The sequence below is a fragment of the Diadema antillarum genome, unplaced genomic scaffold, assembly GCF_040938485.1.
Source record: "Diadema antillarum isolate AM-2024a unplaced genomic scaffold, OU_Dant_1.0 scf00000035, whole genome shotgun sequence".
In the NCBI taxonomy this organism is placed as follows: Eukaryota; Metazoa; Echinodermata; class Echinoidea; order Diadematoida; family Diadematidae; genus Diadema; species Diadema antillarum.
Genome location: NW_027270924.1, coordinates 3030529 through 3053162, shown reverse-complemented (window position 1 = coordinate 3053162; position 22634 = coordinate 3030529). Strand labels below are relative to the sequence as shown.

Here is a 22634-nt window from a genome sequence, read left to right as displayed (position 1 = left end):
TCTTTATTAGCAAGCAACCATGGAATCGACTGCTTTGGTTCCCATCCGAAGGACTAGGCAATGGGATAAAGTGCCCAATGGGATAAAAACACTTATGATATATACCATTTCAAGAGGAATTCAAAGTTTAGTTGATGGAAACCGGGTTTGGAATGATTGAAACATCCAAAAACAAAGTGTAATAATATTTCTAATAACGATTCTAATAAAGTGTGGCCCCAACACTTTATTATCATCGTTCTTTTTTGGATATCTCAGCCATTTCAAAACCAATTTTCATGAAATAAACGTTGAATTCCTCACAGAATTACATGCTCTTTCATATCTTATAAGAGGTTTCTCATTATCTCACCAGAAATGTTAGAAACCTGAAATAAGGTCTCAGACAAAACTATACGATCACTTTAATGTCAAGCAGCATCCCTTTCTGTGTCTAAATTACTCCATGGAGAATTAGAAACATTTCATTTTATGTGAAAAAACAAACGGAGCCATTAAAAAGGGGGCAACAAGAACATTTCCTTACCGATAAGCAACGTACACTCAAACACACGCACACACCTACCTCGCCATTCAAAGATTGACACTTCATAAGCCCAACAATCACTTTAGAAAAGAAAAAAAATAACCAAAAACCGAACAAACAAAAACAGAACATTTGTGCATCTATTACTTGATGTTCGAACAGCATAGTTGACCACCTATTTGAAGGTGATATCTATAATTACAAAATAAAACACTTTATGATACATATACAAAGATATGCAAGAAATAACTCACATCACTTCCGCATGCATTTTCACAGGCAAATTGCACACACTGCACCATAGATTACCCCAACCCCACTGTGTAACATACTTGTTATCTGCTGTAATAGGTTAACTGTTTAAAAAAAAACTGTTTCAGTTATGATGATTAAATACTGACAAGTATGTAGATCTTCTTCTTCTTCATGTACAAAATAATTCGTATGCACGCAAACAAGTCTGGAGAATCCTAAGTGGACGATAAAATAGAACTGAAGTGAACTGAACTGAATAAACTTGTTTAAATATTTTGAACGGCTGATTCAGTTGCATTACGGGATCCCGTTTAACAATTTGTTAGTATACGCTCTCTACATACACGCCAACCACACAAGCCACAATCAATAGAATTTGAATCAGAACTGTCTTTCGTCTATTAATAACACGGCGAATGAAAAACAAACAAGAAAAAAATGTCCAGCAATAAGCATGGATGTATTATTGAAGATTGCATCCAGTAGGCAGAAATCTGGAGACTCTCGTGCCTCTCATGTCAATTCACTGCGCATTGTTGGAAATGTGTTAGGCACCAAAAGAGTTAAAAAGTAAAATTGTAGAAGGCATACTCTCCACGTTAACATCATGCATTAAAGTGCGAGAAGGGGTTCCCGACCGTGTACAGAATGTGTATCATTTCACAGCCCTGATGAAGGTCTTAACAAGATAGAAATAATCCTCCATGAACGCAAATTCACCGCACAAAGGCAATAAACAACGGCTTTGATTAATTGTTTGCTATAATATACAATAATAATGTGATGTTAATGTTAAGTGCATCTATTTTTACATAGGAAATTAGCCTACAAAATGTCCATTAAGATTACTCCCGACTCTTGAGTCATTCAAACTGACCTCCTCTATCTTACATCTCAAGCAAGTATGGACAACCAAGCAAATGATGAAAGATTGGTCACGTATCTTTTTGATCCGTCACCATGTTGCAGTCTATATTTAAACAAGCACATTTCAAATAGGTGAATTAGATGACACACAAACTAGAACTTAAGAAATCATTCATTCAAAATCTGTACTTAGACATGTCATACCTGTGTTTGTTCCAAAGCCGTTTGGTATTTGAGCAGCATATTACCTTTTCTATTTCATTTGCTAAAATGCTAACTCTCATATGTAGCAAAACTTTCATGTCATTTCTGTTGGAACTGTGTATATATTATTTACGATTTCTTTGCCGTTCTCGTGATGGGTTTTGGGTAACGAATGGTACAAAATTTTTACCATCGAAAAGAAATCCAGAAACTGATTAACTCTGTTATTACTCTTTCAGAAAATATGCCAAATCAAGGACTGACTAGGTGGAGCTATGACACCTATTTTGAGTTCTCACGTATAGCTGGAAGTAGCAACTTTGTGTTGGTTTTGTGATGCACTGTCATATATGCTAAAATATAGGAAAACGTTCATGTCATTTCAATTTGACCTGTGCATATACAGTGCGATCTCTCTATCCGGACATGTAGGGACCTGTGCTAATGCGGATAAGGGATTTGGCCGGATATGGGAGACTCAATGTTTAATAAGCGCAGTTGCCGAAGAAACCATGAAATCTTAGAGGAAAAAGGAAAAATGTTAATAATAAGCTACTTGGTTGAATTTATACACTATATACATCATCAAACTTTAAGATATTCATCAATACTATAATGATACATCAAAAAACATTCATCGCTATTTGAATTTTTTTGTTTCTTTTGCAATTTTGTTTATTTTATTAAAATGTCGTTCATATACTTAATTTGCATATTGATTTAAGCAATAAAATGAAATATTTCAATATAACGATCACAAGTATATGATACTTTCTAAGAACTTTATGATATGTGCTGTTTCGGTATATACATTCTGTGAGAACCCATAGTGTCCTCTTTCAAGCAGCCACCTACATATTAGTGAAGTTCATATAGATTTCTTCCTGCATCGTTGGCTCTGACTCAACCCTCGAAGCTCCTCGTGTTTTATCCACCTGTGCATAGAGCTCCTCACACGGTGGCGGTTCTACGATCGAAATGTTACCTACTGTTTTGTTCACCGTCGCGTACATGTCCTCTCGGGTTTGGGATCTTGACGTAAAACTCTCCGGGTTCTGAATCTCAGTGTCGTGACAACCATGGAAGCTGTCCCCTTCTCCCATCTTAGGACGAAGATCATTGGCGAAGTCTTTTTCAGGATTCAACAGACTATAATCTCCAGAGTCGAAAGCTTCAGGACATCGCGGTTGCTTGTTGGTATCAATGTCACGTTGTTGCTCCGGATTCAGTTGATAGTAGAAGACGTCTTCAAAAGGCATGGCTGTCATGGCATCCTTGCTGGAACAGGGCTTATTATATTTTCTGTCAGGGTAGATCTTATGCTGTGAAGTTTGACCAATAGGTGACAGACCAGGGTTGCGACTTCCTGTTCTGTCGTCAGGGAAAGCATGATTGAGGCGATCGTACTCGCTTTCTGTAGTCATTTCGGATGAATTGGGAAATAACGTCAGTGAATTGTAATAACTGTCATCAAGCAAGCACGCTTTACCAGTGGATCTAATGCCACTATTCGTCATCCTGTCCAACTTACAAAGGTCTACAGCCTGGTAGTCATTATCATCTCCGTAAGCACACGCTGGTTGTTCCAGCGATGTCTCCTGCAGGCCACAATATTCATTATCAGAAGGAATATTCATTGAAATCAAAGAAGTGCCGATGCCGGTATTTAAGTGACTTTCGTCAGGAACTGTACAAGGGAAGCCATGATTTGTGCTGGTAAAGGTAGAAAGCCCCTCGTCTATCTCTTCAGCATCCTGGTAGATGTGACTAGTGTGCGCTAGATGGCCCCCTCTGTCTCCGACGGTGATGCCCAGATTATGGGGCAAAAAGCGACCAGCTGTTGTAGCATTAGGATTGGTAGCGTCCGACAAAACGGTATGATCCGTCGTGATTGGCTCTTGTACAGAAGTGTCGATGGGATTCATCTGAAGCTGTCCGCCATTTGGGTGAACATTTGGCTGATGCGAGGTTTGGGATCTCCAATGTCTGCAATTTAATGGGGAAATTGAATTTATGATTTTACGCATGTGACCGTGCATCGCAAAGCCACCAAAAAGTCGCCATACATGGATTTTTAGTTAAGAGTAGATTGTGGAAGAGCAGAATCTAAGATTTAAAATGAAATATATACGTCAGTGCAAACAGACTTGCCAAACCAATTTAAACAATGGAAAGACAGGCACACTTTGCAAAAGTGTGTAGTCAAAAGAGAGGCTTTAAACTTTAGGGTCTATAGGCAAATGCGTAATTTCCCCCAGCTGTCTGCAATGAATGGAACAAAGAAAAAACATATAAATTTCCATGAAAATCACAATTAAGTGGTTATTAAACTAAACAGAAAGTTTGCTCATCATTAAAGTACGTTATATTTATGGCCAATATAAACTTCAAATGCAACATTAGTGTGATTTCAATTATTAGAGATGAAAACTGTTTGAAGGGTTTCTAGTGTTTTAAATCGGTAAATCTGAGAAAGCTTACATCAGACCGAAACAAAGTATTTGAAAAACTGCAGAAGAATCAAGGTGCGCAATCACATAGTATAGTGTCGTTGTATCGACAGCGCTTGACGCTTGACCATGTAGTTTAGCGTAATAAAGTCGGAAATCCTAGAGCTGACAAAAAGAGGTATATTCATTTTGCCCTTTCTTCGTATTCACCCATGCCGCTTTACTCTTGATTAGGTTCATTTCAATTTGAAGGTCTAGTAAGCTTGACTGCCTATTGTTATATCATTCGAGGCTTTCTCCCTGCACACTATTCAGACGACTGGTGAGAATTTTCAATAATTAAAGACTCGGTAGCATTGGAAAATGTGGGTGTCCGATTGAATCGGTCTTAATTCGCTGCCCACCGAGGCATATTCGAAACAACGAATAGTGCTCGTCAGCCAGTTGTTTTAGGGACGATTCTAGTCAAGATTTTTCTTCTCCCCTTCCCCTCCCCCTTTTTTTTTATTTTACGCTGAGTATGTACTTGCACACCAGTGATCAGTGATAAAACTGTGCACAATTTGTTACGGGGATTTTCGAATATACCTGAACCGGGCCCGCCTTTCGAATCCATGTATCCCCACGATACGGGGTCTTTAAAAGATGCAATTTTTATTTTAAAAAAATATTTACGAGATCAGCAAATTAAATCAAGATGAATGTCTTTAATTGTTTTAAAACAATACCAGAAGGCTGACTCAATACTTGGACTTGGACTGGGAGAGATACTCATCTCGTATGATAAGCCTGCATTCACAAATTGGCAGTCTAACCACTCACACTCGCTTGACAGCCTCCAAAATTCAACTCCACATCATTTTGTCTTTGCTTGTTTTTCTGTGTTGTCCGTATCCTTTTCTCTAGTTTTTTTTTGACTTTGTATACATAGGCGGATGGCTCCTTGCCATTGATTTGGTGGTTTTCGTAAAATTTTATGTTGAAAAAATACTGTATCAATGAAAGTTTTGGGCGACAGATGGAATAATAACATGATAAAATGTCTGGCGACCAGAAATTCGGGTTTTCGTGATAACAAGTCCACCCACCAATAGTTATGTAAGAAGAATACAAATCAGCAAATTTACTTCAACATTCATGTGCATTCAGTAATGTACACTCACTTCTGAATATGCTTTATTTGTTTCCTGGGTTGCATACAATGATTCCACACCCTAGATTTACAAACTAGTTTTCACAAAAATTCACCTTTTCTGTTGATGCCTACACCAAGCGATGGATAGTATGCCAACCACAGCAAAAACAACGAGAAGGGTTCCCAGGATGTACGTAGTATAATTATTCTCGTCACTCTCAGGAACTGGAAGATAGAGCATTAACTTATTTAAGATATAAATACACAATATTTATATACATGTACACTGCATATTCCTAATGTCCCATTTTATTTCGATACAATTACTAAAAGATACATGTAATTATAATGTTTAATAAAACATCTATATTGAAATGAATTATAGATTATGTAAACATACATACTATGAAAATATTTTGGATAGTAAAGTAGTAAAGTGTATTACATCAAAATCTGATCTATTATAGGCAGTGGGTTTAGAATTTCCAAAATTATAAAAGAATAACGGGGGAACAAAATAATTATGGTCATTGATATTGCTTACTTTATACTTCACAGTATCACTTGGCCCTTTTGCACAATGACAAAGGTGTAATTTCATTGCACTTGTAACCTATTTTCCCTCATTAAGCTTCTTTTTTTTTCAGGAAAATGCCTTTCCATTAGATCAGCGAATATTTGCGTTACGATATAGTCACATCACCACGAAAATCTGATAATTGATGAATGGCTCCTGTTGAAGAACGGCGCTTTGCAGCATTTCTTCATAGACATTTTTGTTATTCTTGTATCATAAGAATTAAACACTTCTTCTCTCTGAGACAGTAACAACTTCAAAATTTGAATCCAGGTCATTGATTCATGATGAATTCACTATGAAGAAACGATGAAGAACCAAATCTAGTGTGTTTCCATTTAAACAAAGTGGTGAAACAAATGATGCATTTTAGGCAATAATTGCGAAGTAGTCCTAATGTAATTATGCGTATGCAATTAATGCGTTAAGAGGTAAAAGTGGAAACACTAGAAGCAGAAATATATATATATATATATATATATATATATATATATATATTTTTTTTTTTTTTTTTTTTTTTTTTACTACGGGTCGAATCATATTACTTCACTCACCTGACTGAGACGTTTCAGTTGCCGCTCGCAATGACGTAATTGCTTGGGTAGTCTGCGTCTGCCCTGTGCATCGAGATAAACCCACTGCAATTATTGATGGTATACATGCTGATGATATAATGTCCTAAACTCCTATTCTCAAGATGGAAAATACGTTCATAATATAAATTCATTTATCTATCTGTAAGATATCAGACTTTTGTACGTGGTGATAATAAAAGTATGAAAATTTGTAGACCATGAATGCTCATAATGGAGATGTTGGCATTGCACAGGTCGCCGACCCTCATCCCCCCCCCCCAAAAAAAAAAAAAAAAAAAATCTGGCTCTCCCGAAACAAAAATAAGGGGAAGAGGACTTAGAAATCCTGATAGCAAATATCAAAACGAAAAAATCCAAAATTCCGCCATGAGATTCTTCCCCTCAAAGGGAATTATACACTACACAGAAATTTTGTATTGAATTCATGTCATTGTCTTGTAATTGTACGTCCTAAATTAATTGTATAAATAGTTTTAAAAAATGAAGTGATAGGCTTTGCAGATAACAGAAATTTAAGCAGATAGTCGTCATTACTCTCGATGCCTGCGAACTTCATATTAGTGAATTACCATCTTTTTTTGTTGGTGGTGATCTTTATTCAAGCGCATAGGGGCCTTCCAGCTTATCACACTCTAGAAAAATTCCAAATATCAATTACTGTTAACATTGCGATCACTTTATTACTGTACACAAAGTTTTGCTCATATTACGTTACACCGTACTTGCCAATGTAGTACATACCCTGAGCAGTGCTTTCTATACTTTGTGTAGGCATCGTGGTGATATTGCCATCTTGCCACTCTGCGTCTGTGAACAAACATTCCCATCCACAAAAAAAAGACAAACTTATGGAAAGATGTGTGAAAGCACAGCAAAAAAAAGATGAAATTCAGTAACTTCATGGAGTTCAAATCAGTGGTGCCTGTGGTGTTGTAATCTTGCGTGATCAGGTGGTAAAAATGCCCATCTCTTTGGCATATTTTCAAATTAAGAGAAGGAAAACATGCAGTGAGCATTCCAGAGCACGTATCATGCTCATGAAGACGATATACCGATTATAAAAATAGATTGATATTTCCCAATGAATTACTTCACGGGATACAATACGATTGTGTATAATTTCGAGAAATTGATAATTTTGTTGTTAAGCATTGTCTCCTGTCAATTTGATTTGATTTCATTTATTTCCGCATTCAATCAGATACAAATTTAACTACACAAATTTCAAAAGCACAAAGAAAAAGAATAGCAAGTGCAGTGAAATAAATCGATAACAGTACACAAATAGATACACATAAGTGATGGCATTGAGCAGTATACATACACAGAAACATGAAATGAAATATATAGTATTTTTTTCAAGAAATAACAGAGATAATTGAATGCAGGAGACCGCCATCGTAAACGATTAAGCTTGAAATGGATGGGGGCCTCAATGCATTTGAATGACTACTAGTAATTTCAATTTTTCTCCTATCATGCCTATCAATTATGGCAGTATTAATTTCCACTGGTGTGCTCTACGTGGTGTGTTTTAGGTGAAGGCTCAAATGGCACACATTTTCATCATCCGCACTCATATGACGATAACTCTCGGAAAATCTAAATGCTTACAAAAAAAAAAAAAATCCGCATTTTTTTTTTGAATATCATTTGCAGCTCCTCCCTTTCAGATATAATGTAAAATGTTGTATTTTTATTTCTCTTACACTATTGCACAAAGCAGAGATTTTTAAGATCTTAATCATTGATAATTTATTTTCAAATTGATGCCGTTTGTTTTACTTTCGACGGCTCGGCAAGAAGGGACCGAAGCGTTCCAAATCGGGAAGTAAGTCGACCATCCTGGTTGTCGTATCACACATTGCAGTGTCGAACTCCCGTTGACGGCGTAACCTTTGTCACAGATGAGAGTTATCTCCGACCCGAAGCTCGTGATATCCGAGTCCCAACTTCCATTGGGCACTGTCCCAGGATGTTCACAAAATCCGACAGAGACTTCCAATAAAGAAGACATGGGAATTCCCGTGAGTCATGAGGGAAAACTTGAAATAATCATATCATTACGATGTATTACATGAAATAATCATTGTGAAGAAAGATACTATAATCATGTAAACAGAATCAGTTTTGTATCTCTTTCGGTAAGGTTCAGATGCCTGTTCATATGCCAAGTTAAAAGACTAGCTGACTAGCACAGAACGTAAACATAATTATAAATATTGATTGTATACGATACCAGTAAACATATGTGATGAAGTTTATTTACTTTTTATTAAACATGTTAAAGGTATGAACCTGACAAAGCATATTACAGGTATTAATAGTCGCTGACAAATTATACTGTCATTACCATCCCTGATGCTTGCCTACATTCATTTCATTCTCTGATGTCAAGAAATCTTTGTTTGTCGATTACTCACGGTTAAATGAATGATGTCGGTTGTACCCTAATTCTATCGCAAGTGGACATGTCCAATTGTGAGAAAAGTTTCCGCCAGAAATGATCTGCGCATACGTCTCGGACTGAAAACAAATGCACAATCCTTCACGCATGACAGCAACGCCATTGTTTTCGGACTGTCTTCTACAGGTAGACATGCACTCGCCGTCCGAATCAACGCCAAATCCGGTGTTAAATGCTGTTTGTAAGTTTAGTTGGTTGTCTTTGTAGCATCCAAGAAATGCAGGCTCTACGCAGTGACAGAATATTATGATTATTTCAAACTTTCAATACCTGATACTTTGAAGTGTGCATCATGGAGAATATCTTGTATTTTAACAACAGCTAGTCACAAATCATCCCTGAAATTACAGTTTGATAAGTGTTTTTGTTTGAATACAGGTTAATTACTCTACATCTGTAGCGCCTGAAAATATCAAACACATGGACATACATACATATGTGCGTGTGTGTGTGTGTGTGTTTGTGTTGACAGTGTTGAATCTATAGTTTTTAACAGTGTCGAGTTTCATTCCACACCATACACATAATACACAATTAGAGACTAAGAATACACTAGTTCGCATACATCAAACACACTGATTTACTCTTTCCATGCGACGTAGAGTCACACAAAAGCATAAGAATAGAATGATATCAATGTTTGCGAACGTCTGAACTTTATGAATGATAAAGAATATCTAAATGTTTTAATATGACAAATTTGAATCTCTTACCTCGGCATTGGAGTCTAACAATCCTGTTTGAGAAACACTCGGTTGTTGTCATTGAACAGTCCATTACACGCAGCGAATCTGTGCATTGACATTGTACAAATCGTTCATGAAATAAATAAAGTTTGAACGCCGCATTTCTCATAAAAGTTTGATACACAAATAACGGCTCTCGTGTGTAATATGCATGTAAAAAGAAAATAGCTACATAGTAACAAAACATAACGACAATATCAGTAATGAACACATTTGGCCATTAATAAGTTTGTGTGTAGAGAAAACGAATCTTATTCTAATGAACGTTCGATTGCTACATTTGTACCATTAAGTTCTGTCATCCAACGTCAAAGAACGTAGTCATTAGTAAGTATGATTGTTCATCGTTGTGCATGTCTGTAGCAAGAAAATTGGCCGTATAGTTTAAAAAGAGGGTGTGAGGAGTTTTTAGATATTGGGAAATTGCAACTGTTGCATGTACGAATCATGGCAATGACAAAAGGCCTACGTCATTAGCTTTAGTTTATGTATTTCCATCTTTAAATATCTTGCAGAGTTACTTCGGACGCAAAGTGTTCTTTGTAGTGATCAAGTTTATTTGATGCGATACATGCTATTCTTTCTGGGATGGTATTACATATGCATTCACAAGTTCTGATCTGCATGCATATAATTCTGCGGTTACCTATACGACATGACATCGCTTGAATCTCGTGTCGTGTTGCTGTAGTCATACTGGCCAAACTTGAATGACCCGTAAAATCCTTTGCAGCCGGGAAGCCTAGCTCTTTGCAGACCAATGCAGCAGCTTTGTTGGTAAATCCATCCAAGCAGACGTATTTGTCTGATTCGATAACCACTAGGCCTTCAAGGGGAGAGGGTCCGTCAGCCAGTTTTACCGATGGTATCCCTTGAAAATAATGACAAAGGTTCTAACCAGTAATCTATAAGCAATCATTCACGTCGTAGCTCATTCGAGGTGAAGACGATTATCAGAATTATGGTCTAAACCCTTCCACGAGTTGATATACACTGATGCATAGTTTGCCCTTTACAATTTTTCAAAAGGAACAGAAGAAGCAATGCGATTTATATATTCGTTGTTGTTGTAGTTGTTTTTAATGCAGATCGCACTCTACTTTAATTCTCCTCCCCACATTATTTAGGGAACAATATGACAAAACTGAATAAACTTTCCTGAGTCAACTGGCATCAATAGAATCCATAAATAAATGCAATTCACACGTTACGCAAAGATCAGTGATAACACTTATTATTATAGAGATTATTAGCGAATGTCGAGATATCAATCTATCAACTAATAATCGGTAAGCGTACTTGACGGCTTTCTGTTCATCCGGTATTGGAATAAACATTTGCCCCAATATTTGAGTACAATATACAGTACAATAATACATTATGACAGATACGGGTACAGAATGATGGCTATTATGTGAATTGATTTCACAACAACACTCATGGGCAACAACACAACACATGTACAACGACATTAATAAATTCTTTCTGTTTTTGCAGTTTTTTTAAAGAATAATGGCAAGGATACCTACCAACGAAGTATCCAAAAAAAAAAGTCAAATTTGCCGGATACTCCCCATGGCAATTGCCATCGAGTATCTTCCAGGAAAAAAAAATACTGTCGCAAATTCTATGCCGTATGTTTCTCTCCCCTGAGTCACAACATTCCCATGAAATAATTCAATTTGATTTAATTCAATTTATTTTCATATTTATCAATGAAGGAATGTACATCAAAAATAATAAGATAAAGTGAATCCAAATATCCGGCCAGGACACACAGTCTGTGGTTTGGTATTACCCCAAGTAGCCATGACCATAAAGTGATCGCTTAAACTCAGGGGTATTACATCACAAAATGATATTTTCTCATGATTTGAGGAAAACAAAACATCAATTAGAGTTGAGGTTTTAGATGTAATCCGACAGTCCGAGTAGGCAATTCAACGAATTGTTTCAGCTCGTGCTCTTCCGCTATTTGCAATAAACGTTTGGTGTGATGTGCTGATGGCACTTTGTTAAGATCAAAATTCATGTCACCCAAAAGAAACATAATCAATGCTCTGGGTTTCAATATTCTCTAAGAGATTTTCTACTTTATCAAACATATCGATATAAGAATATGGGGGTCTATAATAGTAAAGCACAAGAAATAGCTTTTGTTTTGGTAAACAAATTTCGATACACAATAACTCCAGTTTATCATAAGAGATATCCTGTCTCTTTTTATATATTACAGACTCGTGAATATATATATCAAGTTACCTCCACCATTTCTGTTTCTGTCCATTCTGATGCTTGCATATCCTTCAATAGAAAATTCATTATCAGTAATAGATTGGTCTAGTTTTGCTTCAGAAAGACGCAACACATGGATTTTATTTGTTTTCACTATGTGTGTTATTTCATCAAAAATTTTTCAAAAGAGAGCATACATTCAAATGTGCAATGTTAAAACCAGGATGCGAGTTTACATGTTGAAATATAACTTCAGGGTTTTGATGACTGATAAATCTATCTGTTACAGTTTATCAACACTTTCCTGACTGATAGTTACATATTCATCATCATTATCATTCAACTTATCTATGTTTCGAGGTAGTTCATTCATCAAACACGCATTGCACATCCAATCTACATCAGAATTGAAAAGTTCACGAGAAGCTCCCGAGCAGCGGAAGTGTGCCCATTTTAAACAGGAGACGCAAAGTACACCTTTCTGATTAGACCTGACTGACTTGTCACATGATAAACACGGAAAAACACGGAAATTTAACAGCCATCTACAAGACTAGTGTATATGATGATATACAAAACTGATATGTAAAAGTGTTCTGATTCTTTCAAGATCTGCCAGATGTCGAATGTTCACTATCTTGCTATCCCTTGTCAGTGCACGAATTCTGCCGTCATTGGTCCATACTCTGGTGATCGAGTCACATCTCAGAGCCTCACGGACGAGTTCTTGCCTAGATGATGTCAGGTCTTCGCGAATGTATATCGGGGTTCTCTTCAGCTTCATTCTGGCGGCATGTTACACTTTTTGACGAACATTGTACCGCGCAAAATTGATGATCAGTGGCCGTGGGTGATCAGCTCTTCATGTCTGAGGTGTTTTCGGTTGAATCCGGTGTGTTCTGTCGAGGTCGCCTTCCCCCACGTTGAAACCGAGGTCGAGTTTGGAGTTGAGAAGATCGAGCACAACGTCATCGCTGATTTCGTCCTTCTTCTCCGGCACGCCGTATATTCGAAGGCAGTTTCGCCTTGAGTACTGCTCTTGTTCCTCCTGGTAGTTTTCGCTGTCACAGAGCTTTTTCTCTAGTTGTTTGACTTTTTTCTCGAGTTCATTCACTTCTTGTTGCTTTTTCTCGACGTCCAGGTTGACTGCCGCATACACACTTTGAGATACCCGCGGGTCTATCAGAGCCGCTGCGAGGAGGTCAACCAACTTTGAAAGAATTGGCTCAGCACAAAGGACTTCTTTTATCTGGTCTTTGAGTTTCATTGTGTGACTCTCGTCGAACTTGAATGACGCATATTCCGGAAACATATAAAAAAAAAGAAACATATAAAAAAAAAGAAAACATGGCGGTCCCTCTTCGTAAATTTGGCTCTCTGTATAAATGCTAGAGAAAATGATGGAACCTACATAAAAGCAAGCCTGTTAAGCGTAGGACCCAAATTCTGAACAGAGGGTACAAAAACAAATGAGGAGCACGGGTGCAACATAGGACTAAAATATAGAAAACAAAACTGAAAGGCAAGGATATCCGTGGAAATCACAGATTCTTCTCAAATGCATATAGTGAAAACAAACAAATAACCACATTCTGCAGAGGTATGAACAGTTGTTTTAGCAATGTTAACAGTATGGTGTGATAATAAGATTTGAATAATGCTGCAAACACTCAACATGCAGGTCCTCGTGCAGAAGAGACATGGGAAGCCTTAATAAGGGAGAGAGAACTTGCATGTACTAACACTTCAAAAAAGATTTACCAGCCAGTAGCAACGACGTGAGTGCAACAAAGCCAGTTGTTAACGAGTTCCAAAGTCTATACACTAGGAAGACGTATAATGATTTGGTGGGATTTAAGAGCGCAAACAGCGAGGCTCAACAAATTTGAATGACAACAACCAAGCACGGCAGCAAAACGCGCATAAACAAGGTAGAAAGAAATTTTAATGATCGTACGCAATTTAATTTGTGTCTTAATTTGTACTGGGAGAGCATTCCAGTATTTCGGTCCTGTATACAATATATTTGTATACTGTACATAAAATGACATTTTGATACATCAATTGTACAGTATTATGGCTTCGATAAAAATGGGGCTTATGACAAGACATTCAATTACCTTGTATACTTTCATTTTACTTCTATTTTATGTCACTGTTTCATCGTGTCTTTTACATTTTAAGACTTGAATCTATTGTTTTTAATAGTAATGTGTGTCAACGGAGTGCGTCCTCACTGTAGATCTTCATGTTTCACTCTTTTAAAAACACGATGTCAGCCATTTTGAAATCACACGGCTATTTTTACAATTATTGTCAACTCATTCCTAGTCTTATGTCCTGTCATGCAGATGGAAACATCATGTTTCGAATGATGGAGGGAAAAAAGTGTTGGAGTAAGTAACAGTCAGTGAACAGTTGTATTCATGCTGTGGAAACTACACTTACCTTCGTAACACTTCACGTTCATGTTGAATCTCACAGGGTAGATATATATACCATAACCGTAGCTTCGTCCGATGGGTAAGTGATAAAAAGGGAGAATACTCTTTGTCTCTCACTATCAGATTCCGAGAGGTCATGTTTGCTATTTCATCAAGTCTTTCGAATCCCACCACAATATTGTTGATGGAATTGAGGGTATAGAGGATTCTCCTTCCACGGGGTGCCTGCAGAACCCAACTATCATGGTTGTCATCGCAGGTTCGGTCACACCGTATCTCCCGTTCTGGAATCCCCGAACAATTTAGACTGAAATCTGCGTGATGATAAGGATAACAAAGGGTTCACGTAAATGAATGAATTATGAGAATAGTAATAAAAGGAACAATGAAACATTCCTCAAGTATTCGAGCTGATGTCAGTTCGGTGACATGATTTAAAGCACCGAATCATGTACTATTTCTTACCAAATTCTTTGAACGCATTCGTCTTCCTGGAGGTAATAGCCCATTAGTTAAGTTATATATCGTTTTTCTTTCAAAAGCGTAGCAGATTAAAAAAAATGATAAAGGTTAACTTAATAGAACCTAATTACTCGTGGGAATTTTTAGAACAGATGTTCAAGCATATCTGATATAACATCCCATTCTTGTGTAAAGACTGACATGCTTAACCCGGTGAAGTGGTCCCACCTCACATCCAACTGGACCCCATGGAAGACCAGCTTAACGTAGTTGAATATGGGCTATCCAGCCATCTTCTCCGATGGAAAATGAACAAACAAACAAACAAACAATAAGAACTGAGAAAGAGAGAAATGTGCGAGGTATGTCAATGATGGAATGAAAATTGAAAGGTATACCTACATGTATTAGTTCCCAATGCTGACGACCTCATAGAAGGATTGCAAAACATGAAATGAGCAGAAATCCATACAAGGAATATCATTCTTTCCTCCATCGCGAAAAAGGGGGAATCATAGCACAGCCACTGCAGATAACTCCGAAATACCAGCACGCTATTATACGAAAGACTGAAAGTCGGTGTAATGTTCCCTTGAAACCCTACATGCAACCCGTACGTGGAATAGGAATGAACGATAATTGCAGTTGATGGTACTGATTGATGACGTTGGAGTATTAAAAAGTCTGAGTGCGCATGATAAGAATGCGTTCGAGCATAATGAAATTGTAATTATCTCATAAAGTTGCCTGGGTTTTCAAGGAAGCGATACAGGAGAATCCACAGCATACAGCCACTCGATAATGCCAATCATTATAGTTTCAGTAATATTACGCCCACGCTATCGTTTGAGATATTGTATTGTCATGTTACTATCATAGATCTATTATCATATTTCTGTGATAGTTACAGACTTTCATGAGATACTTTCGGACTACACTATACTGGATAAGTGCTTCCAGCAAGCTGAACGACTCCATAAAGAATTGTGCTGTACTATGATGCATGTTTTGAACACGAAATATGTAAACCAAAGTGATAAGCAAAACTCTTGAGGGTGGAAAACTACTTTCGACCCTTAACAAATTCACAAAGCATTATCTCTTTTTCTCCTCTCTCTCTCTCTCTCTCTATCTATCTCTTTGGCCTGTGCATTATATATCATTTTAAATGTTTGATAGTATTGGTGCAAGAAGCTGAACCCGCCTGTTTTGCTTTTTTCTTTTGTGAGTGCTGGATTCAAATCTGGATGATAAAGCTCTTTTACAATTGAGCGCTTTGAAATATCAAAGGACAAATCCACCTTCATGAGGATTGAGTGAATGCATGCAGTACAGCATATCAGTGAAAGTTTGGGGGAAATCGGACAGTCAGTTCAAAAGTTTAGAATTTTTTAAGTTTCTGCTCTGTCACTGCAGGGTGAGAAGACTATTACAGCGAGTGATGTTACATGTATAGAACAATGTTAAGAAAATATAAAGACATTTCAACATATTTTCACTTTTCTCGCATCATTAAAAAGACCACTTGACTTGCCTCTTTCAGAAGGCAGGGGATAATATAGGTTTTCCCGCCTTATTTCATCAGATTTGCATTCGATTTCACGGACATGAGTGAGCACCACGGACACGAGTGAGCACAATTCTAAGTGCCCCTTCATCGTCACATATACCAGTGATCACCTCATCAAGTAGGAAACTGACCTACAAGAAACTGAGAGGGATGAACGTCGACAATCTTAAAGTCGTGCCAAATTTAAGTAATTCTTTTGTAGAGTCCAATTGTAATGTCTGTTTATGGAATGCGCATTCTGTCAGAAACAAAACTATATGCATTGCTGAATATGTTCACGAACATGACTTCGATATCATGTTTATCACAGAAACCTGGCTTAACTCCAAGGACGATGTGATAATTGGGGAGTTGACTCCTAGAGTGTATTCTTTTATAAATTCACCACGAAATACAAGTACACGTGGGGGTGGAATTGGTGTATTGTACAAGTCTACTCTTAAGTTGATGATGAAAAATTCTGTTCTGTCTTTTTCCACTTTTGAGTATGCACACATTACTGATTTGTCATGTTCGGTCAATTTTTCATTGTGATAGACCACCACCCTCTTCAGTAAATAGACTCACATCTTCTAAGTTTCTGAACGAATTCGATGAATTTGTAAGTGAGATATCCTTGTATCCGGGGAAATCGGTGTTATTAGGAGACTTCAATATCCATTGGGAAGACATGTCTAAAAGCGATGTGCTCCATATGAATAATAGTATAGCATCTGGGGCCCGTTTCATAAAACTTGTCATCAGTGACAAGTTGTCATAGATGTGACAAGCTACTGAAATCCTTGCATCTGATTGGCTGAGAGCAAATTTGTCATAGAAATGTGGCAGTTGTCACTTTATACAATAAGTTTTATGAAACGGGCCCCTCCTGGGCTTATCCAACACGTTCAAGGTCCAACTTATAATCTGGGTCACACCTTAGATTTAGTTTTTACCCGAGATGATTTAGTAATATCAGATTTTAGTACAGTTGAAACATGTATCTCTGATCAGCATATGATCCGTTTCTCACTGGCTAAACAGAAATCAGAGTTAATTTCTATTACTTCTTCATTACGCAATTATCGCAAGTTCAATTTGCTAATGCTTTGCATAGTGTCGTCTCAACCCGCAGGATTAGATAGCGAGTCCTTGTTTGATTGGTATGTTTCTGGAGTTACTAAGGTACTCGATACCTATGCTCCATCTGAGACAAAATCTCGCCCTTTGAAATCACGTATGCCTTGGTTTAATGAGTCCACACTTGTAGCTCGCCAACTTCGTCGTAAAGCAGAACGAAAATGGCGGAAAACAAGACTTGATTCAGATCGTAAACTGTTCATTGCAGCAAACAGAAATGCATGTCGGGTTATTAATGTCTCTAAAGAGAAATTTTTGAAAGACAAGTTGAGTTCATGCACTGTCAAGGAGGTATATCGCATTATCCACTCACTTTTGAATAAGAAAGCAAGTCATCTCCCCTTGTATGATTCTGCATCCATATTAGCTAATCAATTTTCTTTGTTTTTTGTCGGAAAGATTAAAAAAAATTAGAGATGAAGTAGATGCGTGCAACAGAATCACTGTAAACCAGTTTTGTGATACTGTAAACATTCCTCTTTTTGAGAATTTTCAGTTGCTTACACAATCAGACTCGTCCAGAATCATTATGTCATCTGCTACTAAATCTTGTCAACTTGATCCCATTCCAACATGGCTCCTGAAAGAGAACCTCAATCATGTATTACCACTGCTTACAAATATAGTCAATCAATCTCTTTCCACAGGTGTTTTTCCCAAAGGAGCACACTCGGCAATAGTAAAACCACTTTTGAAGAAACCCAGCCTGGACCAAAACGAACTTAAAAATTATAGACCAGTGTTAAATTTAACATTTCTAGGTAAACTTATCGAGAAAGCAGTTTGTAAACAGTTAGTTCATCACATTGAGTCTAATAATCTTTTTGATTCTTTTCAATCTGCTTACAGGTCTCGGCACAGTACTGAGTCGGCTTTAGTAAAAGTGAAAAATAATATTATGTTTGCCATTGATTCAAACAATGTTGTTTTTGCTGTACTTTTAGATCTGTCAGCCGCATTTGACACAATTGACCATCAATTTTTTTCTTTCCCGTTTATATAAACGAACAGGTGTTAGGTCAACAGTCTTGTCCTGGTTTCAGTCATACCTTTTAGGATGGTCTTCTCAAGTTGACATTGCCGGCAATTTGTCAAACCCCACAATGTTAGAGTTTGGACTTCCCCAGGGATCAATAGTAGGACCCATAGGATACTCAATTTATACTCTTCCAGTTGGCGAGATAGCCCAACATCACGATGTTAATTACCATCTTTATGGTGATGACATACAGTTATATATTTCTTATGACCCGAAGATTGCAGGAGCTTCTTGTAATGCCATTACTAAACTTCAAACGTGTATTTTAGATATTAAGAAATGGATGGTAGCAAATAAGTTGAAACTGAATGATTCGAAGACTGAGTTTTTTGTTGCGGTTTCAGCCCACAATCTGCGCGGTCTTCCAAACATTCAGCTCAATGTTGGTTGCACACTAATTAGCCCCTCAGAAACAATGAGAAATCTTGGTGTTATTTTTGATCGTCGAATGTTCATGTCTCAACATGTTTCTCAAATTTGTAGTACTGTTACGTTTTATTTAAGAAATATTGCTAGAAATAGGAGATTTATTGATCAATCTGCATGTCATAACGCAGTGCGTTCTTTAGTTCTATCCCGTATAGATTATTGTAGCGGGCTTCTCTCTTCCATTCCTTCAACTCAATTGGATCGTGTGCAGCGACTTCAAAATTGGGCAGCCCGATTAGTGTTTCAGGTTTCTAGGGACTACCCATCTCAGCCACTTCTGAAGTCGTTGCACTGGCTTCCTTTGAAGCAACGGATAATTTTCAAACTAGTTTTGTTTGTCTATAAAATCCTCAACAATCAAGCTCCGAAATATATAGACGCCTGTTTGACTTTATATACACCTACTAGAAATTTGAGGTCATCTAGTGATCCGCTTCGTCTCACATACTCTGTTACTCGCACCTTAATCGGTGATAGGACATTTACTGTGTCTGCTTCAAAGCACTGGAACGATTTACCGGGTGCTGTTCGTTATTCCGAAGATTCGATATTCCGAAGGTTCGTTATTCCGAAGGTTCGTTAATCCGAAACACACAAATTCCCTATACCTAGAGGTTCGTTAATCCGAAAATGAAAAAGGGTTCGTTAATCCGAACATTTGTGGCGTTATTCCGAAGGTTCGTTATTCCGAAGATTTGTTCATCCGAAAATGAAATTCGGAAAAACGAACCTTCGGAATAACGAATCTTCGGACTGAAGAGCCTTCGGAATAACGAACCTTCGGAATAACGAGCTGTAACCCAATTTACCACTTACCGTTAGACAGTCTCCATCAGTCAGTGTTTTCAAAAAAGCCTTGAAATCACATCTTTTTAGTAGCAACTAGTTCGTAGCTGTAACATCGATTTTATCCAATCACACATACTGTCGTACATGTTTTGAATTGATTGTAAGCGCTTTGGGCCTTGTGGGAAAAGCGCACTATAAATAATAGTAATAGTAATAGTAATAGATTTAAAAATGTGATCATTCAAGTTCGAGTGAATTTTTGAATGATCACAGAGATCAGCATTCAAGAAAGAACAGGTTTATTCAATTTGATTTAATCAACATACAATTTCATGAGTTTCTCAAATAAACATGTAAAAAGGGCGTTAGAAGAAGGTTAAGGAATTCAAATTCACGATAAGCAATAAGGCAAACATTTGCAACATATGGACAGTCTTTTTCGTTGTTTCTTATATTCCTTGTAGTTACTCATCTATTTGAATATGCACACTTAATGTATTCTGAAATGAGACTTTTGCCTTGTATAGGGCCTATGAAAGCTCGTATAATTCTTCTTTGAATCACTTATTATGTACATTACATTCATACACGACCCTAACACTGCTATAGAGAAGAGTATACATGAATATCTCGAATACGGACAGAATTCAAGGGCGAAGCTTTTGACAACTAGCAAGACTATATCACTGGCGAAACCATTGGGTGAAACAGGTCTACAGTTGAACCGACTGTGGCAACTTATGGTATGGACACGGGGAAGATGGGAATGGAATCAAAATGTAAATTTGAATGTAGACAAAATTTTGAGATATAGCCATTCCCTTAATGTTACATCAACACTGTAAGGAAGTACATATTGTAATTTGAACGTGGAAGACGAGATTATTCACACAATACAGTAGACTAAAACTGAATAAACGAAACTTTGAAATTAAAATGTAATTGTATGTATACAGCAATCCAATATATTGCAGACAGAAACAAGAAAGGACCCGTAGAAACGCATGGGAACTTCTTATGTTGATTGAATTTGAAATTTCAAAGTGCGAAGTTGTATTCCTGTAAATGAAATTGAAACTGGTAATTCTTAACTTTTGAACGAATTGCCCGATTTTCCCCAAACTTTCAGATGCTCTCTACTAATATTGCTGCATTCACCCGATTCACACAGTGGCGAATCCAGAGGGGGTTGCACCGGGTGCGCGCTACCTCTTCATTTGTTGTTAAAACAAAAGAAATAAAAAGGAAAATGAGATGAAACCCGGAAGTAGCACCAAAAATATTGTTTGCGCCCCCTCCCCCTTTACAGAATTCCTGGATCCGCCCCTGCCACATGCCTATGAAGGTGGACTTGTCCTTTAAAGATGGTAGCCAAAATTGCCGCATAAAATGACGTCTTGCCACATTTTCTTTTAGATTGTTGAAAAGGGAGAAACAAAAATTAAAGATTTTCTTTACATTTTTAATCTCGAGTTAGCTGAACCTGTATCTGGATGTAGCAACTTTTGCATCCTTGAGAATTATGAGATATTCAAGATTCAGAATGCATGTAGTACCAGTTTGTTTGAAGTTATTTTATTTTTAGTATGATTATGTTGAATTTATGATATTATGATACGGATAGTCAGGCCCGTTCCCCCTCGATATGGAAAATGTCTGCAGAACGGATGACGTTTCCAGGAGATCTTTCCTGCTCTGTAGAGTTATGTGAACACATAATATCCTTACTCTGTCAGTGCTGAGGAAGAAAAGGGCTCGAGTACACGTCATGAGACCTCTTCAGCTGATCGGCCACTCCCTGCGCGTGCGTAGATGTCCAATCGAAAGCGTACTAGCCGATTCCCAAGGCTTTTAGGAAAGTGGCACGAGCGAGTACTTACATTGTCGATCATCTTTCAATTCATTTTTACCACGACTCAGACACACACACACAAACACACACACCCTCGTCCTGTACCTACCAATAGACACATGCACACACGTACATCTATTACACTTCAGTTAATACTTGATATTTATTAAACCTTCCTGCTTACATTGAGATTATGACAGCTTTATTCACACACAAAAAAATACATACCAATTATATATATATATATATATATATATATATATATATATATATTGTCTTTAGAATCTGAAGGAAAATATGATATATGCCTCCTTATGTAAATTATGAGGTGACACGAAATTCGCTCCTGCGACAATTGTTCCCGTCTCATTTTCTCCTAGGACTTAGGGCTCAGGTTTGGGTTGTGATATTAGTGTTTTAGGTTTAGTTTGATGTGAGGATTAGGATTAGGGTTAGGGTTATGTTTGTGGGTAGAATTTATGTTTAGCTTAGCGTGCAAATATTTCATGGCGGCAATTGTCACAGGAGCAAATGTCAATGAACCAAATTATAAACCTTCCCATTTCCTACCTTTTTTGACAGCATTTTGTTTCTCTTCCCCATAATTGAATTGCTGTTCTAACCTCTTGCAATAACTGAATACAGTGTAGCTGATTCTGACCTTATTAAACATGTTACTTCTTTCAAAGGTCCCTTCAATACCATGTACAGTGTATTTGTACACACATTCAAACATACTCACACACACACACACACACACACACACAGAGAGAGAGAGAGAGAGAGAGAGAGGCGTAGCATGCATATACACATCCATACAGCTTCAAATGCTGTACATCCACGCATCTGGATGCAAATAAAAACATATGTAT

The 22634-nt window shown here is 37.3% G+C and overlaps 1 protein-coding gene across 1 annotated transcript in view; it reads right to left on the bottom strand.

The window, feature by feature from the left end:
- Positions 1 to 2703: 2703 nt before the first annotated feature.
- Positions 2704 to 22634, bottom strand: part of LOC139744660 (uncharacterized) — a 134163-nt gene continuing 114232 nt past the window's right edge. Inside the window, exons 9-10 of the mRNA XM_071655089.1 lie at positions 5551 to 5662; positions 2704 to 3838 (exon numbers count right to left, since the gene is read on the bottom strand). Coding sequence (XP_071511190.1) covers positions 2704 to 3838; positions 5551 to 5662 — 1247 coding nt within the window. The remainder of the gene's footprint in view (positions 3839 to 5550; positions 5663 to 22634) is intronic.